General features: G+C 40.2%; 1 protein-coding gene across 1 annotated transcript in view; it reads right to left on the minus strand.

Annotated features, from left to right (window-relative positions):
- Positions 1–5,808: 5,808 nt before the first annotated feature.
- The window catches only part of LOC308111040 (relaxin receptor 2-like), a 64,366-nt gene continuing 51,734 nt past the window's right edge, over positions 5,809–18,440 (minus strand). The window contains exon 3 of the mRNA XM_080465748.1: positions 5,809–7,658. Coding sequence (XP_080321874.1) covers positions 7,483–7,658 — 176 coding nt within the window. The 3' untranslated portion in view covers positions 5,809–7,482. The remainder of the gene's footprint in view (positions 7,659–18,440) is intronic.

Below are 18,440 nucleotides of genomic sequence, written 5' to 3' on the forward strand. Positions count from 1 at the left end.
CTATACGAGTTGCATTTTTTTCAGATCAAAAATACTGCATAGAAGATACTATTACTGATTGTATAATATATGATCATTTGTGGCCATAAATGATCGGAAATTATACATTCAGAAATAGTATAATATACGATAATTTATGGCCATAAATACTCAGGGTACACATGCCATAATAGATAAAAAGGCAAAAAAGATATATACAGTACTACTTTCAAAAAAGTCGTTTTTAATGTTGCGTTGTTGACTAACGCATTCTGAATTTTCCAGAGCATTTTGGCATTTCATTCTGACTCATTTTATTTTGAATAGGCACTTCCTGTCTGACAGTGGAGGGAGCCTGAGGGTACATCCAAATAGTCCCTCCTTTCCTATCCACTTTTCCTTAACCCCTTAGATAATGTCACAGGGTTAAGGAAAAGTTGTAAGGAGGCTTCCTAAAGGAGTTAGGAAAGGTGTAAGGAAGCCTCATAAAGGAGTTAAGGAAAGGCGATCACGTTGTATTGACAATCAGACCACACTTTCACTAAGAGACATAATAATAATCCGACGGCGGTGAAGGTTAGTGACGTCTGCTGTGGTGAGAAAACTACAAATTATAAAAATGGACTACAAAAAGCGCATTTCTCACACTTTCCCCTTCTAACCTCTGATCTAATGTCAAACATCTCAAGGTTTGAATGTAAATGAAAGGAAAAGAGGAACTAAAGGGAAACGGCTGCCAGGTGAATAAAGAACCAATCAGAGTGAGAATAAGCTGCACTAAAACTGGACTTTACTGTGTTGGTTCTATAACATCCAGAACATTCCTAGTTGGGATCTGGATTCTAGATGATTTCAAGTTGTTCTCGGCAGATTATTTCTTTGGTAACTTACATGATCTGCTCCTTTTTCAGTCATCCTGAGTTTCCCTGAACGATCCGATGAGCCGGTTCCTTTAAATGTTGTCGCTGCAAGGAATTGTGGGGGAACATGAGCTGGTCTCCTTTGATAAAGGAAGCATCAGTGGTTCTTAAGCTAAAGGAGGTTCTAAAGGAAGCATCAGTGGCTCCTAAGCTAAAGGAGGTTCTAAAGGAAGCATCAGTGGTTCTTAAGCTAAAGGAGGTTCTAAAGGAAGCATCAGTGGCTCCTAAGCTAAAGGAGGTTCTAAAGGAAGCATCAGTGGTTCTTAAGCTAAAGGAGGTTCTGAAGGAAGCATCAGTGGTTCTTAAGCTAAAGGAGGTTCTGAAGGAAGCATCAGTGGTTCCTAGGCTAAAGGAGGTTCTAAAGGAAGCATCAGTGGTTCCTAGGCTAAAGGAGGTTCTAAAGGAAGCATTGAGCCTCCTTTCCTTAGCTTCATGAGAAGTCCAACCCTCCTTATCATGGCCGCCACTTAAACACTTCTGGGGCTAAAGAGAAGTGGATAGGAAAGGATGGACTGTTAGGAGATAGGCGGGATTGTTAGGAGATATGAGGGACCATTTGGATGTATCCTGAGAGTGGAGGTCCTGCAGCTAGACACTCTTGGACATGTTAGGAACATTTCTAGCTACACGGAGGTGATTTTTTTTGTCTTGATCCAACCATCATTTCTCTACATCACCATTTCTTCATATCTCAGGAATCTGGGCTTTACTGCTACTTTGAGTTCTCACAGCGAGTCGTAACCGTCACTGCATTAATGATGGAAATGCACGAAGGGAGAAAAGCACGGCGGTTTTCTAACTCTGTATATAAATATGAAAGTAAGGATATAAGACTGAGTAATCTTTATGAATGCAAGAGCGTAAAATATGAAAGTAAATATTTGCGTAGATAGAACTTCAATACACATGTAAATATTCAAGGGAACATCAGAGTATGCAACTAAATATACAAGCTTTTCAATATACAAGCCAATATGAAAATAAAGAAGGATGTAAATGAATATTCAGGTATGTCATCGAATTCTTTTCATGTTCAAAGTGAACTTTATTATCCCAGAAGGGAGTATGTTGTTGAGCCAGCAGAAACACATACGTACAAGAAAAGAAAAGGCCAATGTACAGAATACATAAACTGACACATCTATTTACAGCTGCTGAGCAGACTGATGGTGGCTGGAACAAAAGAGTTCTTGTGTCTGTAATGTGAGATTTTACGAGCAGGTTTTCACTCACTGATCTATTTTTGTTATTGGCTGTGTGCGACCAACAGACAAAGGAAAAAAGTTCAACTGAATTTTATTTCTTTAGCGTCCATGCAGATGGAGGAGAGCAAAAAGCCCCTCTAAACAGGAAGAAACCCGTCTTCTGAGTTTGTCCTGTGATGGAGGAGAGTCGTGCAAAAGATGGACGCATGTAAAAACTAGCTGCCGGCGCAGAATGTCGCCGGACGGCTGGAAAAGTTACACTGGAAGTGTTGGAAAAAACACATCATCATCTCAAAACTTTTTTTTTTTTTTTTATAAAAAAAAAAAAAAACAACAACTGCGAATCTGTAAAACCACCAGCCGGAGAAAAAACCCAAATGAAAGTGAGAAGATAATGAGCAGCCACTAAAACAATTAGAACAAATGGTTTTACATTTACTAGATTCATGAGCTCCGGATATACGAAACCCCCGGAGAAGCTTCGAGAGTGATATATTTCACCCTCGTACGGAATCAAATCTAATAATAAAACTTGCAGCAGAACATGAACATTTTCGTCACGTCGGTGGATTGAGATTTTGCCTGCAGAGAAAAGGAATTAAAATGGATTGATATGTATGCTGTGCTAGAATCTGCCATATGATCCCGAATCGCAGAGGAAAACCCATTTGCATAAAGCAAATAGCTTTTCCTCACACTGTAGATTTAATCATTATTCTACACTCATACAGATCAGGTCAGAATCTGCATGTAAAACGAAGTCTAAGCTTACAGCTCAAAGAAATTGTACAGCTGCTTTCCTGGTTTAAAGAAAGTTAATTAACCCTTTGTCAGACAATGCTGAAACTGAAGAGGATGAAAATATTGTGCTATATGTCATTGAACCTGTTTTGAAGTAGAAAATACCAAATTATCACTGTTAACAAGCTGTTCAAAGGCTTTAAAATGCTCTCTGGACGGCAGAGAGGATGGCGACCTCTGGGAGGAGCAGGCGGAACCGGAGCATCGGTTGTGGACACTAAATCCCAGAAACTGTATTAAAAACTGAATATAACCAGGGAAAAATCTGCTTAGTTAGGATGAAATGCTCCTAATTTAAGGGGTCATATTGTATAATGCAAAATTCCTATTCTACTTATTGGGGGGGTTTAGGGTGTCAGGACTATGGATGGTAGTGGAGGTGCTGGGGCGGTCTATATGAAGCAGAAAACATTACCAACGGTACCCGCGCGCCATTTCAAGGCAGTTTTACAAAGGAAACCCAACAATTCTACATGAACAGTGGAAAGAAAAAGAATCACCTTTTAAAGGGAAATTAAATTCACTTTTTAAAGTTTTACCAACAGTACTAATCGTCCCCATACCTGGACTGACGTCCCAGAAGTGAAGACAGTCTGTCCTCTCTCTCCCTGGCTTGTTTCAGGTTTTAAAAAGTGTGTTGCTCCAACCAGCCAATCAGAAATCAAACCCTATATAGTGTCATCGGGGGTTTAGCCAATCCCAATCAAGGTAGGCCCTCCCTTTGACTCCTCCCACAATTAGGCAGCTCTGCTCTGGCACATGGCACCATGAGAGGAAGTACTTCCTCCTCTTCCCAAGATGGGCATGTGTGGGCGAAGCCAGTCCAGCTTTAAAAGGAATATATAAATTTCTTATGACATTATGATCACCTGCATAATATCGTGTATATTTTGCACCCAGGAGTATACACCACTAGACTTTGTGTACCGAGGTGTCTGATTCAAGATTCAAGAAACTTTATTTATCCCCGAGGGGCAATATAAAGCAGCACAACGTGAGTAGTTCATGTATAGACAACCAGAAAAACTGGTTCATTACTTTCCTTTCTTAGCCAGACCTCTTTTGATCGGTCGGCTCCAACAGCCATCAGCGAGAAAACACAAGATCGCTAAAGCTCCATCAGTGCTTATTACAAAATCCAGCCGACTTGTGAGAAGCATCATGATATCAGGTCCGACTCCTCCTACCCTGACCTGAATTCTGAAGGGAAATGGCTTCAGGGATGAAGGAGAGCTTGTTGTCCTTCATACGAGGAAGTCTGAGCCGAAAGCCGAAAGATAGAAACTGGAACTCAGCGTGTTGCACAGGACGGCGTTAGCCATCCCGAATAATTCCTCTTATATTACAGATCTGTTAAATGTGTGCACTGCTGAACTCACACAAGCTTACTGCTGGTCCATATGATGCTGCTGAGTTAAGTTGTGGCCTGCTGCTGAGGGTACATGTCCTGGTTTTTCTCTACGTTGTTTCATACACAGTCTAATAAAACTAGAAGTCAAATTCTTTAGTGATGCACAACTTCCAGGTGAATCTGTTCATCTTTAAAAATAAGCAGTATAAGAAGAAGAAAAGCATCATTTCCACATTGAGATATCTCGGTAGCAATCTCCACTAACTATGAATCCTCTCGAAAGCCATTTTCATCAGAGGAGAGAAAAGAAGCTCACAGACATTCGGTCAAGAGGAAACAAATGGCCTTTTCTTCCCCGCATGGTTCAAAGGATGAAGAATAGAAAACAAACACAGTAACAGTGGGGAACGTAATGAAAAACCCATGCAGGTCCATATTTGTTCTGTGCTGCAGTGTTGACTTTTGGTGATAAACTACAAATGCAAAGCAACACAAAGGGAAACCGTGTGGCCGAGGAGTTGACGCTTGTGGATGAAACTTGGCTGCGCGGTGAACGACTGTGAATTCAGTGAATGGAAGGGATTATTCTGGAGGATTACAGAGGGAGAGGACATAATCAAGAAAAAAAAGATTATTGTTGGATTTGGCGTCGTGGTGAGCCCCTTAAACCGAAAGCTTGGTTGGACAGTTTCCTCTGGGTGTATTCCCTCAGTCCAGATAATATAATCTAGTGAAAGACAACAGGTTGAGGTCCATGCTGTCCAGAGATTGCAGGTTCTCCCTGTGCATTAACATGGTTGACTATATGTGTGGATGAGTGTGTCTCCCAGTCAGCTGAGGTTAGATTCAGAGGGATTATTTGATCTGAAAGTAGTGTAGAACACAATGTACATGCATTTTCCGATGTGCTACTTCTTTGTAGAACTGTGTACTTGTGTATGTTTTTAGTAGGTTTTTAAAATCTCTTAACATTTCATTGAATAGCATTATCCTTGTCTTGTTTATTGTTTTTTAATACTGTTCTTTCCATTTTACTGTCTTGCTTTGTGCTTATCTTATCTGGTTTTATTGATCTCTTCTGTTCTGACATTTCCCTGTCACATGCTAATTCCTGACAGATTGATTGATGGCTGACTGATGACCAAATTTATGCATGTATGTAAATGTACACACGGGGAAACTGCGGATGAATTGCCCCTTGCAGGATAAATAAAGGCACTTGAATCTGAGTAGAAACTTCTGCTCTCTCTTTACGCTTTCAGCTGAGTTTTATTCAGAGTTCACAACCTTCCTACTTCCTGCCTTCTACTTTTTATTCATTCATTTCAGCCATGTGACATTTCATACATTTTGTGCAATCACAAACATAACACACACCCAAAAATATATACACCATTTGATAATCAATGATTAAATTATAGCTTTTGAAAATGTAGTTATACAAAATATACAATCTATATTTAAGTATACCTACACAAACAGCCTGGACACCTGCGGCTTATAGTCAAGTGCGCTCTATATATGTACTTTTTTTTTTCCTTCCTAAATTTTTCGGTTGCGACTTATATCCAGGTACGCTCAATAATTCGGAAAATACGGTACGTCGATTCAATAACTTGCTAGAAAGTTGCACGGCGCATCCTCCCGGTTGCTGTGAAGCTATACGCTCCATCCATCATCCAGTCCTCCCCCAGGGGGCTTTTCCACCAGAAAGAACCAGGTACTAGTTCTGGGCCAGGGCCAGATTTAGCACCAGTTCTTTTGTCTTTCCACCGCCAAAGCCCCGGCCTATCAAGGTCTAAATGGGTGCTAAGCTGGCCCCACATTGTTGCTGGGTAAGAGGGGGGCCAGAGCAGGGCCAGAGCGGGGCCAGAGCGAGGCCAGAGCGAGGCCAGAGCGGGGCCTGACACGTCATCAACTGGGGGCGGAGTTATCGCTACTTACAAGGTGGAAGAGACGCTGAACTGGAATTTTGAAATCTACAGCGAAAAGGGAGCCCCGAAGTGGTTATAGAGAAAAAAATAATAATGATGCGTGGGAACGATATAATAAGTCGTTCACTTCAGTTAATAATGCGAGGGAGCGAGATAATTGAATGGCTGATCGCGGAGCCGAGGCTCTCGAGCCGTTGTGCTGCAGAGCTCCTGCAGTCACACAAAGTCAGCTGCATCGGATCTATAACTGAGAAGCAGTTTTTCATTTTTCAGGCTTTTCATTGTAACATCATTGTCACTAACTTCACTTCCAGGTCTTGTTTGGCGTTATGACCGCAGGCTGAGGTCTGCATGAGGCAGCAGGGGGCGCTCCGCTATGAGACGCTCCACAGAACTTCTTTATAATGAAGCCAGACTTTTGGTTCATCAGCAACTAATAAACAAACTACAAACTACTGTAAATGAAAGCTTGGAGTTTTTTAGCCATAAAATGTCTTTTAATGGCTTCATATGAACGAGAACTTTAATCAGAGTGTTTATCATTCTACACCTCCATTCCTCCATGTTGAAGCATTTGATTCAGACACGTGAAAGGAGCAGAAATTTACGAGGGAATGCCCAAATGTTGATTCATTCACGTATTGCTATTATTATTATTTTTCTCTATGGCCACTCTGGGGCTCCAGACTAAAACAGGACGGACGTGAAAAAACGACAACAGAGCGCCGAGGAGACTCAATGTTTTCTGGCTCTCTCAGATGAAGTGACCCGGACCAAATCGATGAATACAGTCCGTCTCCTGGTTCCTGGATCGCACTACATAGTTGCAAGCTTTTATTTTCCCTTTCACCGGTGGCGTTACATGCGCTCCCATAATGTGCATCATAAGCACAAGCAGGGCTTCACATGGCAGCATTTATTTTTCAAGGTGGTACAGTGTTGCGGCGCAGCATGCAGATTCCTGATGCAAGCCTTCACAGAAAATAGTAAAAACTTATGTTTTATGAGTTATGTATATATATAAGTATGTGGGAAGTATCTATTACATATAGCACCAAATACAACACAGTCATTTCTAGGTGCTTTTAACAGAGAAAAGAGAAAAACCCAACAAATCCACATGAGCAAGCAGACACTACACCATTTTAAAGGAAAACGAAAAACGTTTGCAGCGTTTTGGGCGTCTGTTTACATGAGAACGGTGCTCGGAGCACAACTTTTACAAAACAGCTCCCAAGGTGGAACATTTTGAAAAAGCTCTGACTCTGTCTCCATGAAACTTTTCATAAACGTCAAAACAAAAGCGATGTGTTTTCACCTGAGACGTCGCGTAAACTTACTAAATGACACAGGATGTCTGGTGATGCAGATTCCAGGTACTTACAGCAAACATTGGACTTGGCTCCAGCGTTGTAACTCGGCATCCCAAAGTACTTGTCAAAAAGATGAGGCCACCCGTTGTTATCTCCTGGTAAAATTAAAGAAATGAGAGAAACAAAAGGATGATTATGAGCGTTGCCATTTTTAACCAAATATCTTACAGTGGGGACAATATGACCGTTAAAGAGTTTCATTCTCTGCTTCTCTACAAACTTTAAAGTTTTTCTTTGTTGCAGAGTAGAAGTTTGGTCAAATGAGACGTGACATTTATTTATTTGTCAAACAATGCAGAAATTTGCATCTTTACGGCAATGAGAGGAAAATAATTGGAAGAGTAGCAAAAGAATACAAAGAATAAATGACAATAAACCTGAAAGTACATAATCAAGACAATAACCACAACACCATTTCCAATGTGTTGTTTGGAACCAGAGAGGACGCTCTTATTGCACAAAATAAATAAATAATAAATGTAAATTGCATTAAAAGTGCAATGTGCAAGGAATACTGGATGATTACAGTTTTAACTTCATCTAAAAATTAGAATACAATTGCTCCAGATGACTATAATTATGTTTATTTCAAGGAAAAATATATCAAATTGATTCGTATCCATTGAAATAACAATAATTCTCATTAGACTTTGTGGGGGATGTTTCTGCTCACATTTTATTCTTCTTAAAGTTGCTCATCCCTGGAAGAAACCACATTTTTATTGCATTAAAAATATACTTTAATATATAGTATTATAAAATATAGTTATAATATGTAATCTCATAATACATTTTAATATATTAAGATATACAAAATAGATTTTTTTTAAAGGAAGTTACAGAGATAATGCTTCAGTCCTACGACAATCAAATCCACAAATATTTTCCTCGTACTCGACCAAAACGGCTGCTTATATAACCTCCACAGCGCCCATCCGACCGTCTCAACCCACAACAATACACACAAGGTGGAAATTCAAAAAAAAAAAAAAAAAAAAAGACTTGATGAAAGTAGTGTCAGCACTTTTCCCTGGAGTGATGAGACATTTCCAGCAGGTGCAGGTGGCGCCGTAGAGCACTGTGCTCTCGTTACACCGACTGACGGCGTGTCGTCTGATTCCCAGCCGGGGGGATTTCGTTTTGCCCCGAGGGGGAAAAATACCAGCTCACCCTTCAGTGTTGATCACACATGAAGCAGACAGCTGGACTTTAAAAAGAAGAAAACAAGTAGAACCGCTCATTAGAGACGTGGTGGTGAAGGAAGTCGGAGGGTTGGACCCACTCATGGAGTCAGATGGAGGAAGGAGTCTCCCTGCAGAGCCTCAAACTGTGACGCTCCGGGTTTTGTTGTGTTGCCATGTAGTTGGATGTGGCGGATGAATTTCAACATCGGAAAGCTGTGATCTGGAGAGCAGATATTTCACTTCCCGGTAAAACATAGGACAACAACATAGTGGAGATCAGGGGTATCCGAGTAAAATGTTCAGAGGCCCGCAACACCAGAATGTCAAACCATTTAGTGTCATACTGTAAATATATATATATATATATATACACTGTATATTTACTCCTGTTTCCTCCCACAGTCTAAAAACATGCATGTTAATTGGTGACTATGAATTGTCCCGGGGTGATGGAGGGAGGATATATTATATTCAAGTAGCCTTGTAGGTCAATGAACATCTGCATGAAATCAACAGCAGACTGTCAAATCAAATGAATTCAGTGCAATTCAGGCACGTTTTGCTAATATTTATTATCATGTAACTGAAAATATATGTATGACTGCTGTTGGCGGCCCCTCTTGTTGCCTTTAGAAGAGGATACTTTTGACTCGCAGTATATAAAAACACCCGCGGAGGTGTTTGTCAAGTTTCAATTAAAGGTGCACAATTTATTTAAGCAAATGAAAAGATGATGTCACAAACATTCAGAAATCCTAGTTTGTACGGTTTGGGAGGTAGCGGTAGAAAACTCCCAGCTGCACCTCCTCCTGAGGAGGAAAGAGCCACACAATCATCACTGTCAATCAAGGAAAAGAAGAATAGTTCACATAACATTTCTTATCATTATGTAAGTTTGCAATAATTTGACAAAGAAAATTTAGTCTTAATTGGCTCCAACAACTGCTGATACAATATTCTCTCATTTACTAAATAACAGTCAGGCTCATTTTCAAAATGAGAGAAAATAAATAAGATGTGAAAATTGTAAAAAGTGCAGAGCTTGACTGCAGAACAACTAAATATATTTTACAGATAATACATTTCAACACGGGTCAACTTCTGGAGAAAGACTCAGGTGGAGGAGCTCATTGGTGATTCTGGAACCGTCTTTACTTTTCATTCTGTTCATTGTGGAGAAAGCTGGCGGGAAGTTGTGTGTTATGTACAGATCTCCTTTCCTCGGACCTGGGAAAGACTTTCATGGAAACTGGAGGTTTTAGTTCTTTCAGGATGACATCTGGTTGAAGATCCACCATCAGCACCAGGAAAGGTCCAGCATTCTGACTTCTGAAGAGAAATTAATCTGAATGAACACGAAGAGCTGAAGCTTTCAGAACAGTTGCTGAACTTGACAATCGGCTTATTAATAAGGTCAACAGAAGAATACACACCAGAATGAATAAGAATGTTTGTGTTCGGATTCTGGTGGTCTGGTCACACTGGACTTGTTTGGTTTTGTCTCATAAATCCTCTTTGACATTGACACTGTTAATAAGTGTGACTTTTTCTGAGCAAATGAGACAAACAGGTTTCGTGAACAGAAATGACTCTGTCCGTTCTGGATTTAATGCTCGATTTTCCTCACCAGTTTCTCTTTCTGGACAGAGTGCCACCTCGGCCCTAGTCTTCCTCAACTTTCTACGTCTTTTTCGCTCACATTTTCTTTCTTATCTTTCCTTCTTCCCCTCCTTCTCATTTACATTAACTTTCATCTCTGTCGAAGTTTCACCATTTTGTTAGTTAATATTCCACACAGAAACACAGGATTATATAAATTGCCACCATCATTCTAATGCAGTACGGTTACTGTTTTATTTTCCATCTATTTTCAAGACTGTTATCCTGTACAGCTGGGCTCAAACTCATTTTACTTCAGGTTCCACATTCAGCCCAGTTTCATCTTGAGTGGGCCAGAGCAGTAAAATAGAGCCCTAAAAACCTTTAATTTAAAAGTTTAAACATTTTTCTTCGTTGTGACGCAGAGTATACGAGATGTAAATGACTATCTCTGAGCAAAACCCAAACAATTACTAGAGAAAATAACTACAATCTCAACATAAAGCAAATTTTAATGAAACTTCCTGGTGTAAAATACAGTGAAACATCCAGAAAACTTCACCTGGAGCTGTTGCTTTATGGGTGTTTTTATAAACTCTCTAACTTTGAGGCTAATGCTGGTTCTCAGTCTTTCATGGCAAATAGTTGTTCTGCACATGCTCAGTAGATGGACAATAAAAATGTATTACCTCCAGAGTTTCCATGACTCTCGCAAAAGCAATGCGATTTCACTTGAAAACGCTGTACAAGCGAGGCCTTATATCAGGGGTCTCAAACTCGCGGCCCACGGGCCAAAAGATATTTTGTGGCTCCCACCTTGATATGAAAGTATAATATTAGTGCGGCCCGCGAGGGGAGTAGACCGCCGACGTTTCCACTCAGCCAGCGACCGTCCGCTGGCGGGAGCACAGAAATAAAGGCGACTGCGACTGGCTGCAGCGAATGCCTGAAGTTTGACCATGTGACCTTTGTTGTTATGAATTGCATCAATAAAATCAGATCCAGGAGCTTACAGCACAGGAGGCTCTGAGCTTTTTTCGATTAAAGAATTAAACAAAATCACAGCCACTGTAAATTTGTAGCGAGCCATGTAATAGAAGAACTCAAGAAGTTGAGCTTGCCTTATATGCCTGCTGTAAGCAGCATAGGCTTTTATTTTGAGCTTAAAACCAAAAAGAACACCATGGCAGGACGACACAACACACAAAACACTCTTCACTCCCAGTTGCCATCTTACAACTAATAAATTAAACTAAAGTAGATGAACTAACTACATGAACGAAGCAATAAAAACACAACACAGCCATTACCAACACTCCAAACCTAATATAACAGCAATAATTGCATCTACAACACGACGAACAGAAACTGCCATAATTCATTGCAGCGATCAGCTCCGTGACGCTACATATTATTAAAACGGCGTATTTATGCGGGAGATCAGGGTTTTTAGAACCATGAGTGTGAGTGATGTGGCTTTCATTGTCATTTAGTTGTGTGATTCATTATTATTTGGAGTTAAGAGAGCATTAGCCTCTGTGGCTGTGAGCATCAGCAAGAAGCAACATTCCTCCTCACGGAGTGACGATCCGTATTGGTCATACACGCTGCTTTGCACACACTGGGGGTTTTATTGACTGGATTTATTGAAAAGTGGCACTCCACAGTGGCTGCAGAGCTGCGGATCTGGCCACTATTGTTGTGTAATGACGTTACATCCCTGCGTCCTTCACAACCCGCCTACATTTTATCGTACTCTCTGTAGTGGGACTGCGCAACACAGTTGGTCTGGTAGCGCTTTGCCTTAACGTACCATACCGCAGTGGGACCGAGGCTCAAGGAGCTGCAGCAGAGGAACCAAAGAGTCGCGGGTTCCCGACCCCTGTTCTAGACATTCTGAGGGTCTCAACTGCTTCTTCTCTCAAGACAAATGTGGCTCAGATATGTGAGAAGAAGAGCTGCCAAGTCTCTGGCAGCAAGGAGGAGGTAAGAGAAACCATGTTCAGGCGAACCGTTCATGATCTTCATTCAATGTTTCATTAATGTTCAGGACTAACATGTTCAGAAGAATTCATTAAAACTGTTAATAATGATGTTTGAGGATTTTTTGAACAACTTGTTTTGTGGAATCCCTGATGCGGCGCAGCCTCACCCAGACTCTGCCTCCAGTGGCCCCCGGGTACATTGAGTTTGAGACCCCTGCCTTATATCCTTGTACAATATTTCAACAGTTTGAGTTGAGACAAATCTTAGAGAGAAATAAATACGTTGACCCTTCAAAGTGAAGATAAAACAGCTTGTAAAACTTTATCTTTAGCCAAAACAAAAAAACCAATTATATTGATTAACGATTAAAGAAAACAAAAGGCTCTTATCAGGACAAAATAATGATAATGATTAAAACAAAACAGGCTGCTTTGCAGAAGATAAATGACCACACCAGCGTGCGAGCCTATCGGGGTTGTCAGGGGAACAAACAACACAACCTGAAGCCTTAAAGATAAAAGATAAATGGACTTGGTGACACATTTTACCACCTGAGCAGCTGCAACGGGGGGACGGGTATTAGTTGACTTGCATATTTTCGGTGACAAAATAATTAGATTGTGAGTTTCATGTGTCACAATTGCTTGAATATCCTCAGATTCGATGGAGTATTTCTGAGCAGACTTTATTTTTGTTCTATTTCTCCAGATTCCACCTTTCTGTCATTCTTACCTGAATATTAATGTTCCAATCACTGTTGCTTTTGTTTCAACCTTTCTGAGCCTGCAATTCCAGAAACTCCTGACCTCTGACATTTCATCGTATGAATACGTATTGGGGGAGGGGGGGGTGGGGGAGGGGTGGAAATAGCAGAATGTGTTTTCTGGGATGAAACGGGAAAAGCAATTACTACTCCAGAAAAAAAAACAGAGTTTCACTCCGAGGATGAAAACCACAAAGGAAACGCCAATATCTTCCGTCACGTCAGATGACACTTTCTGTGTCAACGGCAGTTTCTTTCTCCACTTGTTGTGAATATTGCTCTTAAACAAAATGTTTTGCTTGCGACAACATAGTACTCTTGGAACATGATTGAAATGACTTAAGTATTCCTGGATCAATGTGGCCACAGATGGAGAAGCTGTTTTGATCACTAACTGAAATTCACCTGACAGGAAATGGCTTCAGGTCGTTTTTTATCCGTTTCAGTGGGTTTTTCATTTTCCACCTGCAGTGAACGGCAGCGGACAGGAAGCATGTCGCGCCGTGAATTCTCTGATTTCATCCTCATATTAATCAGCTATTACTCAGGATCTGAGTCAATTCTAAAGATTGTCTCGAGTGCAATGAAAGAAATACGTTTATTTATGCGTGACTTAGTTTTTTTCAGTTGCTTTGGTACATTTTTCAGATCAGAATTGAAATTCTCAAAACTCTCTGTTCAATCTTCACGTCATTGTTTCACTTGTGCACATCAAAAAAGCAGTTTCTCATTTCTTTGAACAAGCTGCAAATGCTTTGGTACATCCATGCAAATGATTCTGTACAATTCTCTGCCGTTTCCTACATTATCAATTGCTTATGTCATGTTGATCAAAATGTATTGTAATGGTCTCTGTGGAATAGTCTCACCCCCCCACAACATTCAGGCATTAGTTCATAGCATCAGTCTTCACATGCAAATTGGTTTAACACGTTGTTATAATATATCAAGAATGTTTCTTTACATTTCCATTGGACTTTTTTCTAAATCTGTCCTGACATTGCTCCCAGGTGAATCTTGACTTTCTCTAATGAATCAATCAACTGGCAAGTATATATATATATATATATATATATATATATATATATATATATATATATATATATATATATATATATAGGAGGAGCACAACACGATGTTAGACTTTCTGACAATAGAAGGAGAAAGAAATGGACGGGGTCATCAGCCAGAGAGGAGAGGAAGAGGAGTGAGGCGGCGTGGAAGAGGAGTTGGGAGGCAAAACATTGGAAGAGGCAGAAGAGGCCGAGGACATATGCCGATGAGATAAGATTCACGCTTGGAGATCATGTTCTCAATCATGGGCTTCCAATGGACGAGGCTGGTCGAAGGGTGCAGCCGAGTGTTGGGAGGACGACTGTGTCCTCAATCATACAGACTTTTCATCAACACTACAGGATAGTAATCTAACAGTACGGTGCTGAAAAAACACCAAATGAATATGAAGCAGCTGTACACCGTTCTATTGGAATGAAATGATGAAAGAGTGAAGGAGCGGCACTACCAGTATGTACAGGTAAGACCTGTATGAGCATGCAGCAACTGTACCTCACAGGAAACAGTACAACATGGTATAGTGATATCCAGTACAGTAAGTGTGACCTTTACATATTTACTATGGCTGTAGAAAAGAAGATGCAGTATGCGCTGTACGTGATGTAACTGTATCTTGCCCAAAATGAAAATGCCTGTAATTCATCAAACTCCTATTGTGTCTTCTGGATATAGCGTCTGATGGAACTGGAAGCAGGTGAACCACAGCTCAGCTTCATCTGGATGAGGCTGGCTTCAATCTAACAAAACACAGAAGGCCATCGAGCTCCAGGCCAACGGGGCGGGAGCAGAACCATGGGTGCTGCTCTCTCTGAGAATGGGGTACTAAGGCATATTCCCATTATTGGGCCGTACAATACAGAGCGTCTTGTCACCTTTCTAGACACTCTCTACAGGGATCTCATCCCTGAAGAAGTGAGGGGTCAGATTGGAGATGAGCTGCCAAAGTACCTGATAGTTTGGGACAATGTCAGTTTCCATCGCTCCAACATCATCAGGCAACGGATTCCCACAACAGGATGCTAATGGAGTTCCTCCCACCCTGTTCCACATTCCTTAATCCCATTGTGGAATTTTTCTCAGCATGGAAATGGAAAGTACATGATCGCCAGCCACATACACAGATGAGCCTTCTGGCTGCCATGGATGCAGCGTGTGATGACATCACAGCAGAGGCTGGATAAGACACTGAAAGATTCTTTCCACGCTGTGTCTGTTTTTTTTTCTTTGTACGATGCAGTGCTGTCTGTTCCTTTCTGAATCACAAAGACATGGTCTGTCAACAAATTAGAGTACAAACAGTAAAAGCGTCATTGTGAATGTTGTCCAGTCTTTTGCAATCAAACTCCCACATACACTACGGTGTAACCTCCAATTTACAATAACTGCCATCAAAACTTCAGCCATAGTTTTCGTCCCTCCAGAGTTCACTGTTCTATCGAAACAGGACGAAGCAATGACTCATTCAAACACAAGGACTTGTCATTCTGATGTCACTGACATGTTCATTGACACGGATATTTACATTTGAGAGATGAACTAAGGATTTTGAGGAAGAGAACGACGTTTGCAAGTAATCCATGGTGTTTTGCTATTTGTACGAATTGTTTTGTGGAATGCAGTGTTTTGAAAATGTCGAGGATGATTCGAGAAATGTACCAAATCGACCGAGAAAAACTAAGTTAAAGATGCAGCTGGAGACCAACGAGACTCAGTATTAACCCCCTTCTTATTTACTTTTTCTCCTTTTATTTTTAGCCACAATATTTTTCTTTAACATTTCACAACAAAAGTACAGCTTCTCAGATATATTTTGTTACACAAACACAGCCTGATAGATAGATAGATAGATAGATAGATAGATAGATAGCTAGATAGATAGATAGATAGATAGATAGATAGATAGACAACATTTAAAGGAACCCGCTCATCTGATCGTTCAGGGAAACTCAGGATGACTGAAAAAGTTACCAAAGAAATAATCTGCCTAGAACAACTTGAAATCATCTAGAACCCAGATCCCAACTAGGAATGTTCTGGATGTTATAGAACCAACACAGGAAAGTCCAGTTTTAGAGCAGCCTCTTCTCACTCTGATTGGTTCTTTATTCACCTGCAGCCGTTTCCCTTTACTTCCTCTTTTCCTTTAATTAACTAACTCCTCTAGGAAGCCTCCTTAAACCTTTCCTTAACTCCTTTAGAAAGTCTCCTAGCACCTCTCCTTAACCCTGTGATGTCCTCCAGGGGGTTAAGGAAAGATGGATAGGAAAGGAGATAGGAGGGACTATTAGGAAGCACCCCAAGATATCAAGGCCTTTCCTGCTTTTGTGGAATGGTGCAAAGAAAACTTAAATTTGCTAAAAAACAAGTAGCGAGTCATTGACTTTAGGCAGAACAATGATTTGCCACCAGAAAGCACCAATCACAACCAAAAGGTTGAAACTGTCGAGTCCTATAAATACCTTGGCGCTGTGTTTGCCTCACAGCTGAAATTCAATATAAACCCTGAGCTGATTTCCAAACGGGGTCAAAAAAGAGTCGATTTAATGAGGAAGCTAAATTCTGCAAATATCTGCAACACAATTTTACAAAGTTTTTACCATTCTTTTTATTGAAAGCCTTTTAACATTTTCAGCTTAAATAATGTCATGAAGGTGTGCCACAAAATGATTGGAACTCCTCAGGAATGAAAGGACATTTATCCTCGTCCAATTTATTGTTTAACAGTTTTTTTTAATACTGCCTTGCTTTGTACTTATCTTATTCGGTTTATTTCTTTCTGTTCTGACATTTCCCCATGTCACAGGTTCATTCCTGACAGATGCATGATTGATTTTTGACTGAATGTATGCGTGTGAATATACACACTAGGAAACTACCAAATGAGGATAAATAAAGGTATTTGAATCTGAAAGAGGGAAAATTCAATAACCCTAAGTTTAGATTTTCGCTACCAAGAGGTGACTGTCTTACTAAAGAGGAGCTGTGTAGGAGCTTCCGTTTTCAAGAAAGAAAAAGCTCCTCTCTTTATCACCAGTGATGATAAAAGCAGCAGAAAACAAAGCTTCCAGCAACTATTGATCAACCTCCCACATATAAGAGAGACAATGACAACAATCACAGTTACTGAGCACAAAGGTTGAAGAAAAAATGAGAAAGACGCAGAAACATGTTCCAGAATGTACGACTCACAGAATCATGATGGATCATCTCAACGACCCGCCTTCTTCTCCTGCTCAAACGATGAAAACCTTAAACCTGCAAATAATTCAGAGCTTTTTTGTAGACACAAATTTGAATAAATGTGCTTTGTAACCCGACATTAGTCCAGGATTCCAGATCATGTGTTAACTTGATTGTACCCTGTGCAGTTATTCAAGCGTACCATTTTAGCCCGACTCCGTCTTGCACTTTACTTCACTGTGTATTTATTCTTAAAGAGAAACTGAGCAGCAGGAGCTGAATTCATTATGTTCTATAATCCATGTTGAGAGTTTCAATCACAATGAGTGGAAATAAACATTCCCCCTCCTGTGAATCACCCATCAGTATGGAAATTATTGTTTAATATTTTAGTGTTAATGATAAACCGAATTATTCAGGAATCAAACGTGTCTGGTGTGATAATTTTCATTTAAATTTTCTGCTATATCGGGTTGTGTCTATTGCATTATTTCTTGAGAAATATACTGTAAAAAAAACACAATCACTGATCCAAAGTGCCTACACACCAATGAAAAGATCATTTTTGGAAATAGCAGGTTGGGTTTTGTCAGTCACACTTATTCAAAACTTGATGAAAAAAAAAAGAAAAAAAAAAAGAGGAAAGCTTGAAGTCAAATTAGCATTCTTAATATTGGACTCCGTAACCTAAATCAAGGCTGATGTGAAATATATTCTAACAGCCTGTAAAGTAGAAAAAGGAGTGAGTAGTAAATCATTTACAGTGCAAATAAGTCAGGATCCAAGGTCGTGTTCAGACTCTAGTCCGACCAAACAAGTTTATCTGGGAACAAGTTTTGTTGGTTTTCATACCTGGTGGAGCCGAGCACCAGAGATGGCTAAAGTACCCAGACTCCTTACTTGACAAGTAAAACACTTATGTAAAAAAATGACTTGAGTAAAAGTAAAAAGTACAGGCTCTGAAATGTACTCAAAAGTACTTTTAAAAGTAGAAAGTATTTATATTGGACGATTCACTGGCTGCAAAGCTATTAAACACAGGATCATTTATATTGAATCTACTTTAGCGATGTTATTTGAACAAACTACCG

Source organism: Lipophrys pholis (genome assembly GCF_963383615.2).
Source record: "Lipophrys pholis genome assembly, chromosome: 6".
Classification (NCBI taxonomy): domain Eukaryota; kingdom Metazoa; phylum Chordata; class Actinopteri; order Blenniiformes; family Blenniidae; genus Lipophrys; species Lipophrys pholis.